This window comes from Meles meles, chromosome 4 (assembly GCF_922984935.1).
Source record: "Meles meles chromosome 4, mMelMel3.1 paternal haplotype, whole genome shotgun sequence".
In the NCBI taxonomy this organism is placed as follows: domain Eukaryota; kingdom Metazoa; phylum Chordata; class Mammalia; order Carnivora; family Mustelidae; genus Meles; species Meles meles.
In genome coordinates this window covers 55,856,034-55,869,056 of record NC_060069.1, presented here as the reverse complement: position 1 = coordinate 55,869,056, position 13,023 = coordinate 55,856,034, and the positions used below count along the sequence as shown (strand labels likewise).

The window sequence follows — 13,023 nt, the reverse complement described above, 5'->3', positions numbered from 1 at the left end:
GGTTCAAGACACTGTGTTATGGCCTCATTGGTCCTTTATAACACCTAACTGCACCATTCACACTGTCAGCAGGCAGCAAAGGTCTGACGAAGAATGAACTGTCATGGGAAGCTTTCTGTACTCACCCACCCAGCCACAGTGAGAGGTTAATTTCAGGCACAGAGGTATCCTTTCCCTTAACCTGGGTATCCTGCCATCCTCCTCTTCACGTGCATCTATTCTTCCTTATTCTGTGTCATGAGCCCTCTTCCAACTGCCTATAAAACATTTTGCAACCTGGGAAGGGCTCTGTTGTCTGGTAACCACTGTAAGATTTAGAAAGATGCATATGGTGGTAAGTAGGAATTGTAGAAGAAACAAGGGTACTTTCACTCTTTGGAACCTGAAAGGGAAGCTGGACAGTAAGGCTTAGGTCAAATTCCTATTTGGGGCTTTCTTACCCATTGTCTCTGTTTTATGTTGAAAGAAATAGGGGTGGGGCAGCAAGTGGGGTATGAGCAAATGTTAGGAAGAGGAAAGGGGAATAACTGGTCAGACAGCTATTGCTTCTCAAGAAACAAATAGCATTCTAGGAAAGGGGGAAACTCCTATTTATAAGAAATGATATAAGGAACATGGAGCAGAAAAAAGACACCAGACCAAAACATTAGTCCCTGATTTTGTCTTTTCTTCCCTTCTACATATGGGAGATACAGGTCCTACCACTCAAGGCTTCTCTCTGCACTGGTTCAGATGGCACTCCCTGTATGCTCCTCAGTGTGACTCAGAAAATGCTGCAAGTACAAGATGAAAACCACCCATTTTGTTTAGCATATGACTGCATCTGGGGATCGGTAGAATTAGATGGTGAGCTGAAAAAGATACATAATGAGAATGGGGGGACCATGTCTACCTGATGCCCCCCTCCCTGATTACCCCCTTCCTTTCCTGCTCACCATGGAAGGAGAAGTTGCTAAACTGATGGGTCATTGTTTTAGAATGCAACTGAGCCAAAGAGGGAGACGAAGTTCAACTCCCTATAAACCAAGGAGGTAAAGGCAAGAGGACCGGATTTCCCCCTCTCTTCTGTCAGCAGCCTCCTTCTAACTCTATAACAAATACTCATTGATTGAAATGAATTATATCAGAACTGGAAATTCCACCATTTCTTCTTGAGAACCTATTACGTGCTGGGTAATGTGCTAGGATTACGGATAAAACAGAAACAAAACAAGCACTGGTCCCTACTCAGACTAACAGGAAATGCAAAAATAATTTCCATATGCTGTGGTATTATATAAGGAGTAAGCTCAGGAATCTATGGAAATTAAGCATCTGTGAGAGCAGAACTGAAGTGAGGGAAGGAGCCCTTGAAGAAATGAGATAGACTGAGGACCGATGAATGTCTAGAATTTAGCCAGATCAAGAAGGGTAGGAAAGGCGCTCAGTAGAGAGAACCACTCAAGCACAGCCCAGAGACACAGCATCTGTCCTTCAAACCAATAAAATGCCAAATCCTCATGTGTCTGTGTAATACATACCATATTCAGGGATCAAAGGAAGAAAGGAAGTGAATTTAAGCACTAATTTTGAAGAAGTACCTTAAAAAAAAATCCATAGCCTCCTCTGAAGAAATAAGAATGGTAACAAGAAAACACAAAAACCAAAAAAATCTTTTAGAGTGGGTTTGGTTAAAGCAAACAACTCAACTGCCTGATCTCCATAGGTGGGATGAAACACCAGGTGGCCTTTCAATCACAAAGCTGGTGTTGACCTTGAAATCATATGAGGCAGACAGAAGGCAAGCTAAAGAGCACACACATGGTCCAACCTCACAGCAGTTGGGTAAGAGAGACTGTCACAAGCACTATAACCCCATGGAGGGCAGGGGCTTTCCTGGCTGGAAAGTGGACACAGCACTAAGATTTGGGTCTGGACCCCACTCCTGGCTCGAGCTCTCTCTGTGAAATGGTTGTCTCCAATACAAACTCTATTCCACACTCCATCCCTTGGAGGACTGGGTATTTACTCACTTCACTGGACAAAGGTATGAGGCCCAGGTTAGAAAGAGTGGAAACAGCAGACACCAAAAACATCGTTGTCAAGATCTCGGCTATAAGGACAGCTTTTACTCCTAGCCTTTGTTTCCTTGCTCTCTGCCTTAGTTTCTTCATCTGAATAGGACAGGTATAAAATCTGCCCTTAAATTCCTTATTTAGGGGAGATTAAACTAAATTGACTCCGAAAATGGCTTGACCTCCTTGAGCAATGGCCATGTGTCCCAGAAGACAGGCCGCAGGAAGACAGAATCACCTTAATCCAGAAGCACTGAACCTGAAGACACAAAGTCAGCATTAACTACTCAGTCAAAGTTTCATTCACTCAAATATTTATTAAGTACCTCCTATGTGCACACCAGAGTCAGAATGGACACTCTTTTATCACTGTTTTCTAGACTCTTCTGCCATCCCTTGTCTGTGATGGATAAATAAGAGAAATTGGCCAAGCTACATACTAGTGTGGGCCATGCTCAGGGAAGATTTCATCTCAACCCAGCCCTGCCACATGGGAAACTCAGAATGCAGCCAGTGACTGGGGAGGTAGCAAACCGCTGTGTTCAGCTCACCTGGGGATGCTAGTCAGGTAGGTCATGACATTCAGGAAGTCTTCCTCTGGGAGGTGTTTGAACCCCACAAACTCTGGAAAAGTGATGATGGGGGCACCATCTTTCCCTCGGCCTCCTGCAACAAAAATGGGTGGTCAAGATGTTAACAAAATGTCTTCATGTCGCATCCTGCAGGTAAGGGACTTTGACTAATATCAAGCTGGGAGATAGATACTGGTCTTCCCCTTTTCTCTCTGTATTATCTCAGACTAGAATTTGAGAAGGTTGACATGGAACTATTTTGGAAAAGTCTCTTCTCCTTCATGCTTGTTCAAGTGATGTGAGAATTCAACCCTTAAATCCTTTGAAGATAGTTACTGTGTAAAAGGTAGTATTAATTTAATTACTTTAGCATAGGAGGAACAGTAAATAATGCCAACGTGAATATATAATATTGTTCTTCATATCTGTAGTCAGTAAATATCAAAGCTAAAAGAGCATGGTGGTTAAGATAATACATTCTAAAATCAGGCAGCCCAGGAGTGCCTGGGTGGCTCAGTTGGTTAAGCATCTGCCTTCAGCTCAGGTCACAATCCCAGGCTCCTGGTATCAAGCCCTACATCAGGGTCCTTGATCAGCAGGGAGTCTGCTTCCCCTCCCTCTCTACTGCTCCCCCAGTTTGTGTGCTCTCTCTCAAATAAATAAATTTTTAAAAATAAAAATAAAAAAATAAAATCAGTCAGCCTGGTTCAAATCCTGGTTTGCTACTTGATTTCTACATGATTTTATGCAAGATACTGAATCTAAACAGGAGTTTCCATCTATATATATTTCATAGGAATAATATTTATACCTACCTCAAAAAGTAATGTGAGGATTTAGTGAGAACATATATGGAAAGCAAGGGAGAACAGTGCTTTTTACATATAAGTGCTCAATAAACAGTGGCCATTATTATGGTTATAATTATTACAAGGAGGAAATAACCAATGCCCTTCAATAGCTTACTAACAGGGATAGAATACACCACTGTGAAAATAGAAATGTAAAATTAATATTTAAATATTTAATCTATCAGAACAGAGGTCACTAGATTAAATGAAACAGATTCCCTTTCCTCATCTCCCTTCAGCGAGGTGCAGTTATATGACTGAGTCCTAGTTCCATGGTTCCCAAACTGTGTCCCACGTACCCAGAGAACCAGGGTGAACTTGCAGAAGCACCGTGAGTATTTTAAATCTTTGAGGGAAACAGCAATAGTTGGCATCTATAGGACACCACGTGTGCTACCAGCTTGAGATAGTTCACAATTCCAACACTAAATTGCACTATATTCTTAGGAAAGTCACTGCATCCTTGTGAAGTTGGGTTTTTGGTGGCTGTTGAGATAAAGAGCAAGTACAGTATGAAAAGTAATGTAGGGGGAGCCTGGGTGGCTCAGTTGGTTGGGCGACTAACTACCTTTGGCTCAAGTCATGATCCTGGAGTCCCAGGATTGAGTCCCACATCCGGCTCCCGGCTCCATGGGGAGTCTGCTTCTCCCTCTGACCTTCTCCCCTCTCATGCTCTCTCTCACTCTCTCTCTCAAATAAGTGAATAAAATCTTTTAAAAAGGAAGGAAGGAAGGTAATGTAGGACAGGAAATGAGGGTGGTGATGTCCAATCCCATTCCAAAGCTTGAGATTATTGTAGTTACCTAAGAATGCAACTTAAACATTACTTTTTCTTTCAACTTACGTGTTTGTTTTTCCAAACAGCCACTAAGTCCTAAGGATATATAGGGCTACTAAGTTGTTTTAACTGTTAGGTATTGATTTTGGCCAAAATACTAAAATAGGCTGAGATATCTATCTGAGACTGAAAAACTAAGGCCCCAAGAATGGCTACGGAACCTATGCTTTAGTCAGTGAGGTAAGAGATGAGTTGCTGGGAGCACCTTCTGGGTTGTGCCCATGGAGGAAAACTACTTTAAGAAAAATAAAAGCTCCCAAGTGAGGCCAACTACAAATGACAGCATGCATTACACATCTAATGAAAGAGGTACAGCAGGGTGTGGCTTAATGAGAACTGCGTGATTAATGAGGGTGTGGCATCAGTGAAGAAATTACAGAAAAGAAGACTCAGAGAAGCAAGGGCGGGCCATGCACCGTCAGTGCCTTCCTAAGGAGAGGACCATCTTCCTAAGGAGATGGTCCACCATCACAGGAATCTAGGCCGTACCAACAGTGTATTTGATGACACCACCACTCAGACCATCCAATCCACTCTGCTGCTCTGAGTCCACACCTGAAAAGGACCTTCTGCTTAGACTCCAACTTTCCCTGTAAATTTGTTTCCAGGACAAAAATGTGCTGTGAGGCAAACATGAGTATTTGTATCACGTAAAGAGTAAGAGAGCCTTGTGGTTTTCTACACCAGTCTCTTCTAGGTACTGTTAATGTGGGGTGAGGCTCTCAGAGACCAATCACGATGGAATGAAACTGTGTGATACTTGTCTGGATGACTTGCCATTCTTCTCTGGGAAGTACTTCTTTATTAATTCTACATGTTTATTTTAAAATTTTTAAAAAGTCACCTGCAGATTAGATACTTGTCAAACTTTGACATGGTGATTAAGCTGCCTCATTGTGTTGACTGAAAACGACTTAAATAGGGATACTATCAGCTTTCACCTCATACTCTTCCTCTTTACAGTTTTATACCCATAATAAGTTTTAGATAAATGCAAATTAAGAGAATTTACATCTCTAGTAAGGCTAAAATTAGATGCATTATAACGCTGTACTAATTGCATAACCAATATTTGCCAAGAAAATGGCTAAACATTTCAAAGACTCAGAACACATTAAAATATTTATTAAGATAGGATTATACTAAGTAATGATTTACCTAATGATTAATTAATGATTTCTCTACCTAAGTAGAGAAAGATAGGTGGAGTGGTCTTATATCTTGGTTAATACCAATACTGAACACCAGAGAGACCCAAAGTTAACTGAGGACACTACCTGCTGTTGAAAATTAACCTTAAGGGACAGAAGACCCAAGGAGACAAAGCTAAGCCTCAATACATTGACAACCCACAGCAAGGCATTCGGTGCCACCTTGTGAGAAAACATGGAAATGCAAAAGGATGAAAGTGTGCCAAAGAAATCCTATTCAAGGAAAATAAAGAAAACCAAACCACTTCGAAGTTAAGTAAAATGGTGACTTAAATAAATTTTAGTACTCCTGGTATAATTTTTACCTGCTCATTTAAATGGAAGAGGACTAGGTTCACTGCAGAAAACAGCAGTAAGTTCTTGGGATACATAAGAGTACTCCCATGAGGGTCTGGGTGTTGGCTGGCACGAACTTTTGTCCTATAGAGAATTTAGAACACTAGGAAATCCTATAGGAAGATGGTGAATACCAACAATGAAAGAAAGAGAGAGGTAGTTAACTGTTATTTGCCTCCCAAAATCCATTTTCCTTCTCTCCCCCCCAAAACTGATTTTAGCTGGGAAAATGGTAATACCATTTCCTGGGAGACACATTAGAAATGTCAGGGTCTGAGATACCAAATAATCTATTCTATATAATAAAGAATTGTCCTATACCCTGTGTGATTCCTGAATATCTTAACAGAAACTCAATATAAGTGAGAAATCCAATTTCAGTGATCAGATCCTATAAATTCTGTTTTATACATAATAATCAAAGTTTTTAAAAAAGTTTTCCATTTTATTAAGACATAATTGACATATAACATGGTATTAGCTTAAGGTATACATACAATGATTTAATATATGTATATATTATAAAATGATCACCATAATAAGTTTAGTTAATATCCATCACCTCACAAATCACCTTACAAACTCTTCAGATCTAATCTCTTAGCAATTTTCAAATATACACTGTTAACTGTAGTCACCTCATTGTACATTACATTTCCCAGAATGTATTTATCTTATAACTTGGAATTCTATACTTTTGACCATTTTCCTCTATTTCTCCCCCACACCCTGCCTTTGGCCACCAATCTTTATCTCTGTTTCTATGAGTTCAGTTTTTCTTAGATTCCACATACAAGTAAGATGGTAAAGTATCTGCCTTTCCTCGCCTGACCTATTTCACTTAGCATAATACCCTCAAGGTCCACCAATGGTGTCACAAATCAAAAACTATTTTTAAATGGTTTAAATATATACTGAATTTTTCAGAATTATAACTACCCTATAAACTGAAGGAAGATAATACTTTGTTCAGAATTTATCAACTCTGTTCAGAACTATGTCAACAATTGTTTACTCTTTCAGAAAATCACTACAGTAAGGTCACTGAGGGGGTCTGATCACCCACACCACACCCCAGTGTTTGCGGCTATCACATTCATGGTGACTCCAAACACCTACTTTATTACTTTTTCTAGTACAGCTAGAACTACATATTGAAATACATATTTTTTTATTATTCTTACTTTCCTTTTATTTCTCCTTTACTACTCTCCTCTTCATTTTTTTTCATTATATGCATAAATGGGGGATATCTATTCACCCACCATGAGCACACAACTGAACTAAATTGGCTAGCTTCCCATGACATTAAGTGTATCCATATAACTGATCCAGATTCAAGTCAGTGGTATGCGGTGTGTGCTGCTGCTGAGCTGAAGCTTCTAAGAAGCCGTATGCTGTCTTCTCCCTGTCTGCTTCCTGGATACAGATCATAAGATGGCCACAAAGTGGATAATAGTAACATGAGCCATAAAGTGAAAGGAACCTTCATGTGTGAGGAACACGGAGAAAAGTCATCTGCTGACCATGAACATCCATGCTGGAGGGCTCCAAGCCAAATAACTAAATTCCTGTTGTGTTTGTCTGAACTACTATACACTTAGGAGTCTATTTGGTATAGCGGCTCAGCCCACCCTAACTAATACAGGTGATGGTATCTTAAATTCTGACACAAGATAGTGTGGGGGGCAATGCAAATCATTTGTTATAAAAAGAAGATTTCAGTCCAGCCTGGTTAAGAACCATTTCTGTAGTCTACACCACTCAATACAACAGCCACTAGGCATCTGTGGCTATGGAGCACTTGCGATATAATCAGTCTAAATTGAGATGTGCTACAAGTGTGAAATACAAACTGGAAATCGGAGACAGTGTGTGGAAAAATGTAAAGTACCTCAACAATGATTTTGAATAGAGATGATGTGTTGGAGTAATATTTAAATATGCTAGGTTAAATAAAAATGCTATTAAAATTAATTCCACATGTTCCTCCTTGCTTTTTTTAATATGGTTACTACAAAATGTAAAATTTTGTGGGTCAAAACAAATGTGGGCCATGGTTTATTTCTATTAAGAAGTACTGCTCTCTATACCTTGTTGCATTGGTTCTCATTTCCTGGATGCCAAGTTACTAACTCTATCTCTGATTTCGGCAGAAGTTCTGACTCTGGGTAGTTCCTTGATTTGATATTCTCCATTGCTTCAGTGAGAATTTCCCACTTTCTGGGGGGAAACACTTGTGGACTCTACAAGCCTAAGAATATTTTACACCTTCATTATTAATTACTTCTAAAAGGTTTTGTGACCGTGGCGGGGGGGGGGGGATTAAAGACAATGATTCCAAGTGGCTAATTTATAACCAACCCTCTCTCTCCAGACCACCTTCTACTGTAGCCATTTCAAAGCTAAATATTTGTCTCTTCTGACCCCCCTGCTTGCAGATATGGCCGCACAACACAGTTCCAGGATGACACATAAGCAGAAGTCTACCAGGAGCTTCTGGGAAAGTTCTTGCTCTCCTGGCCAAAAGAACAGAAGAAGCCAGCATTGCTTCTTTACCTTCTTCCTCCTTTGGACACAGACTTGATATCTAGAGCTGCAGCCGCCGTACTGATATTAAGACTTCAGAAACAAGAGAAACATTGAGAGAATCGCAAAGATGCACCCTTAATGTCTTTGAGCCACTGATCCAATACATGGAATTTCTACTTTTGGACCTCTTGTTATATGGCTTAGAAAACAAAGAAACAAGTCCTACAAGCTAAGTTCTCTTACAGCCAGATACTATGCAAGGCATTTTCCTCAAAACAACCCACTTTATCAATGAGAAACCTGAGGTTCACAGTGACATACTAATTGTGTTGGAATGTGAACCCAGAGTTGTCTGAGCCCAAAGCCTGGAGGGTTTCCACCATACTAACCTCCTTATATCTTCTTATTTCCTAGCTAAGCCCTAAATTTAGAAATATCGCAAGAGGCCCTGAACAGTTCTATCAGTCCACTATCAGTTCTACCAGTCACTATCCATTTCCTGCAGTGGCCCCTGCCCACGAACTTGACCATCCAGAGGACTCCAACCATCTGGCCACACATCTGGATCACCCATCTCTCCGCCAGCCATGGGAGCACACTCGGAGCAAAGCAGGCCAGGCAGCTGGGACCTGAGAAAAAGGCTCCCTGCTGTCCTTCCCAGCATTCCTGGTTGACGGGGCCTCTGGCTCTTTCCAGAGCTCAGTGGAATCTGTAGAAAAGTCTGTAGCTGGAGTACCTTCACCCTACTTGCCTGAATCAGGAAACAGAAAATTGCCATAGCTGGGTTGCCTCAGTGATGGGAAAAGACGTAAGCATGGAGATTTCTGTTTTACAACCACAAAGACATAGGCACCCACAACGGCCTCCTTACTGACATTTCATGCCACTTCAGGTAAGGACGAAAAGCAGGTCTAGTAATTCCAAGAACGTGCTGACTCAGAGAACCCCAGGGCTACTGATTTTCTTCAAGACCTGCCGCATTGCAAAGTCTACAACTGCTAATCCATGCTCCTCTCTCATAAGAAGGGCAAACTTGGTGGCGCCTGGGTGGCTCAGTGGGTTAAGCCGCTGCCTTCGGCTCAGGTCATGATCTCAGGGTCCTGGGATCGAGTCCCGCATCAGGCTCTCTGCTCAGCAGCGAGCCTGCTTCCCTCTCTCTCTCTCTGCCTGCCTCTCTGTCTACTTGTGATCTCTCTCTGTCAAATAAATAAATAAAATATTAAAAAAAAAAAGAAGGGCAAACTTGAGGCCACAAGATGACAAGAGAAGCTCAAAAAATGAAAGACTGTCTCTGCCATTGTCAAAGTGACTCTCCTAATGCAGAGGTGTCCCCTTTGGTCCAGTGTGTTTTTCTGTGTTCTATGCTCTCTGTTAGAGACTGACAATTATCTCTATTACTGACTTAGTTGTGGCAGTATACACCATTTCAACTATGAGCATGGCCTTGGTTCCTTATACAAATTATATCATGCCAGAAAAAAAAATACTTTTTGTACTACAATCCAAAAATAAACATTTTTATGGGATTAAACTAGATCAGGAAAAGAAGTCATTTAGTTGGTAGTTACAATGCTAAGCATTTTTCATGCACTATGTCTTTGATCCTCAAAATTATGATGATCCCACCCATTCATTACACAAATGAAGAAAGTGAGGCTTAGAAAACTGAGTTGCCCAAGGAGATGCAGCTGGCCAACAGCAGAACCTAAATCCATATCTAGGGCTGTCTGACATCCATTTCTTTATTGCCTCTGAGAAATAAGAATAGAGAGAAGCACCTCAGTAATACTCCAAAAAGGTAACTTTGGATCCTTTAATGCATGAATTAATCAGTCACTGGATTCCTTCCCTAGATGAGCCATTATATATGCCAGAATCCTATGCTAGGACATTCAACTTTTGGTGTAAGGATACAGAAATCCGCTCCACCTCACTCATCATCCATTCCAGACCCTGACTTGTGTGAGCCTTGCAGCCCTCTGTGGCATAAGACCCCAGCAGCAGTTGTCAGAAACCCAAAGGGCAATCCCCATCCTCCCTTTTGTTTTGCAGAATCCCAGCCTCCCCATGAGAAGCTATGCACCTTCAGGAGGCTGGTTAGCATCCCCACCAGGACCATGACTACAGTGCCTAGTCTGGGGAATATGAGGAGCTGTCCTCACAAGACAGACCAGGAGGACTCGGATAATTTTGAACTGAGCTCCTATTATGTTATAGTTTCTGTTCCAAGCAATACAGGTAGAAATTTTAAAATGAGGACTTTGTACTTATAGAGGCTTCAGTGACTATAGGAGCGGCGATCAGTGTAGAGGAAAGACCAGAGAATTCCCCAGAATGTCTGGATTGTGTAAGATGTCCCCACCCACGATACAGCTCTGGGATGGGGAAAAGTATGCCAATAATAGAGACTGCATTTCCCTCAAACTCAGTAAGATAAGGACTTGGAAGCAGATTAAATATGATTTAGAGAAAGGAAAGAAATGTGTCTTTTTTAATATCCTTGTAGGGTTAAATTAATATCAACTTCATATTCTCCATGATGGAACTAAGGCAGCTTTGTTGCTTTTTTCTGATCTAGAAGATGAAGAGAGTAACTTAACCTCCTTATTCCTCTGTGACATGTGCTAAAAAGACAATCTCACACCACACTTCTCACACAGGTCTAACTGTAATTTAGGGTTTGATATGTACCTCCAGTATCAGTAATCAAAGTCATGTCATCTTTTGCTAAGTGAATAAGAAAGAAGAGTGTTCTAGTAATGACAACTTCTCAGGGTTGTGCCTAAGCTCAGAAGATTCCTAGCCTTTTATGAACATTAGCCTCTCTTTATTCCCGAATGCTCAATGGAAATCAGTGCATTGAAATTAGGTCCATAAGGGGCGCCTGGGTGGCTCAGTGGGTTGAGCCCCTGCCTTCAGCTCAGGTCATGATCTCAGGATCCTGGGATCCAGCCCCAAGTTGGGCTGTCTGCTCAGCAGGGAGCCTGCTTCCCCGCCCCCACCCCCTGCCTTCTGCTTGGCCTACTTGTGATATCTCTCTCTGTCAAATAAATAAAGTCTTTAAATTTTAAAAAAAATAATAAAAAATAAAATAAAATTAGGTCCATAAAAGCTAAGAATTAAAGACAAATTTCTCAGAGATCAAATAACCTCACCAATGCTCAAGAACCCTTAAAACCAAACTCTCTTAAGGTTAGATCTTAGAAAAACCTCCAACAAGAATGTAGGAAGAACATCACGATGGCAGCTGATATCAGCAGTTATTTCCTTTTCCTTCCTCAAAACCTTTTTAGCTCCATACTTCACAACCTCAAAGAAATGTATTCCCTTAAGGAAGATCAAATTGCACCCAACAGCAATAGGAATTACATCTATGAGATCTGACCCTCCTCCGTTTGTTTATTGTAACTCTGAGAGAGGCTAAAGGGGTGACTGACTAAGACTTGGGTCCACTGTTCATTAAGGTCTAAGAGGTTGGGCCCTTCTCAACAAGATCTCTGCAGCAAAATCTAAAATACACATTAATTTGCACCTTACCTGAGAGAATGGCAAACTGTCTGTGAAGTTGTTCAATTATATCCACTGCCACCAACGGCCTGATTTCCTGCTGCATAATTTCATCTGCACAAATGAAATACAAATTAGTTTAAATTTGTGTAAATCACAATTTACAAAGAATTTAAAAGGAAAGGGGGGTAAGAAAGGGAAGCTTCACTACTAGGGAAATCTGGGACTTATCTAGGTATGATTATAGGCACTTATTCTGTTGAGAATGCTATTCCCGAGATGCAGGAATGGATCTGGGCTTTGTGTGGTTTGAAGCTTATACCCATGAACACAGGAACACATTCCTAGAGCCTCTCCCAAAGCTTTAGGAGGATCAACGCAAGGAAGGGGCCCTGAAGCTTAAGCTTCAGCAGCCTCACAATATCGCTGCTGGGAGGGTCTCATTGCCAAGGCAGGTACTCAGGGACCTGCGTACTCCTTTGTGTCTGCAGGACATCTTAAACACAAACAATCTATTTCACCAGAGTTCATCTCAAGCTGGGTCATAACATCTGTCTGACATTTATGAAGGTTCTTTGCTTTTTGTTTCCTTCCCTCCCTCATTCCTTCTTTTATGCCTCTCTCCTTAATTACTTTTCTTCTCCTTCCAGAATACTTCAAGGGACCTCTTCCCACTGCCAAGCATGTTTAAGGAGACCTTTCTCCATTTTGCTAATTAAAGATACTCCATACTGAATAAAAAGTTATAGGCTTCCAAGGCAAAAATTCAAATCTTTTAAGTATAAACCTATAAATGTCCTCTAACCCTAAGAGTGATTTGTAAGCCTTATAATTTGCAATCTATCCATCTGGGGGAAGGGGATTAGAGAGGAGAGAAGACTGAATGGAAATTGTTAGACTGGGCTGGAAAGAGGAAGACATTTCACACTCTCACTGCCTAAGATAAGATTATCCTCACTTAACTACTTCCCAGAGAATCTAAAAAATAAAAATAAAAAAAATAAACTGGCTCTTGTTTCTACAGCAGTTAAACATCAGTTAGGGTTAAGGTGGAGCCACATAGTCTTGTACACTGATGCTAAACAGGAATCTCCCATTGATTCGGCCTGGAGTCAGGGTAAT

General features: G+C 41.0%; 1 protein-coding gene across 2 annotated transcripts in view; it reads right to left on the bottom strand.

Moving 5' to 3' along the window:
* MCF2L2 (MCF.2 cell line derived transforming sequence-like 2) overlaps positions 1-13,023 on the bottom strand; it is a 253,852-nt gene that overhangs the window by 205,380 nt on the left and 35,449 nt on the right. For both annotated transcript variants that reach the window (XM_046003459.1, XM_046003460.1), the window contains exons 2-3: positions 11,932-12,015; positions 2,606-2,720 (exon numbers count right to left, since the gene is read on the bottom strand). In XM_046003459.1, the coding sequence (XP_045859415.1) occupies positions 2,606-2,720; positions 11,932-12,015 (199 nt within the window). The remainder of the gene's footprint in view (positions 1-2,605; positions 2,721-11,931; positions 12,016-13,023) is intronic.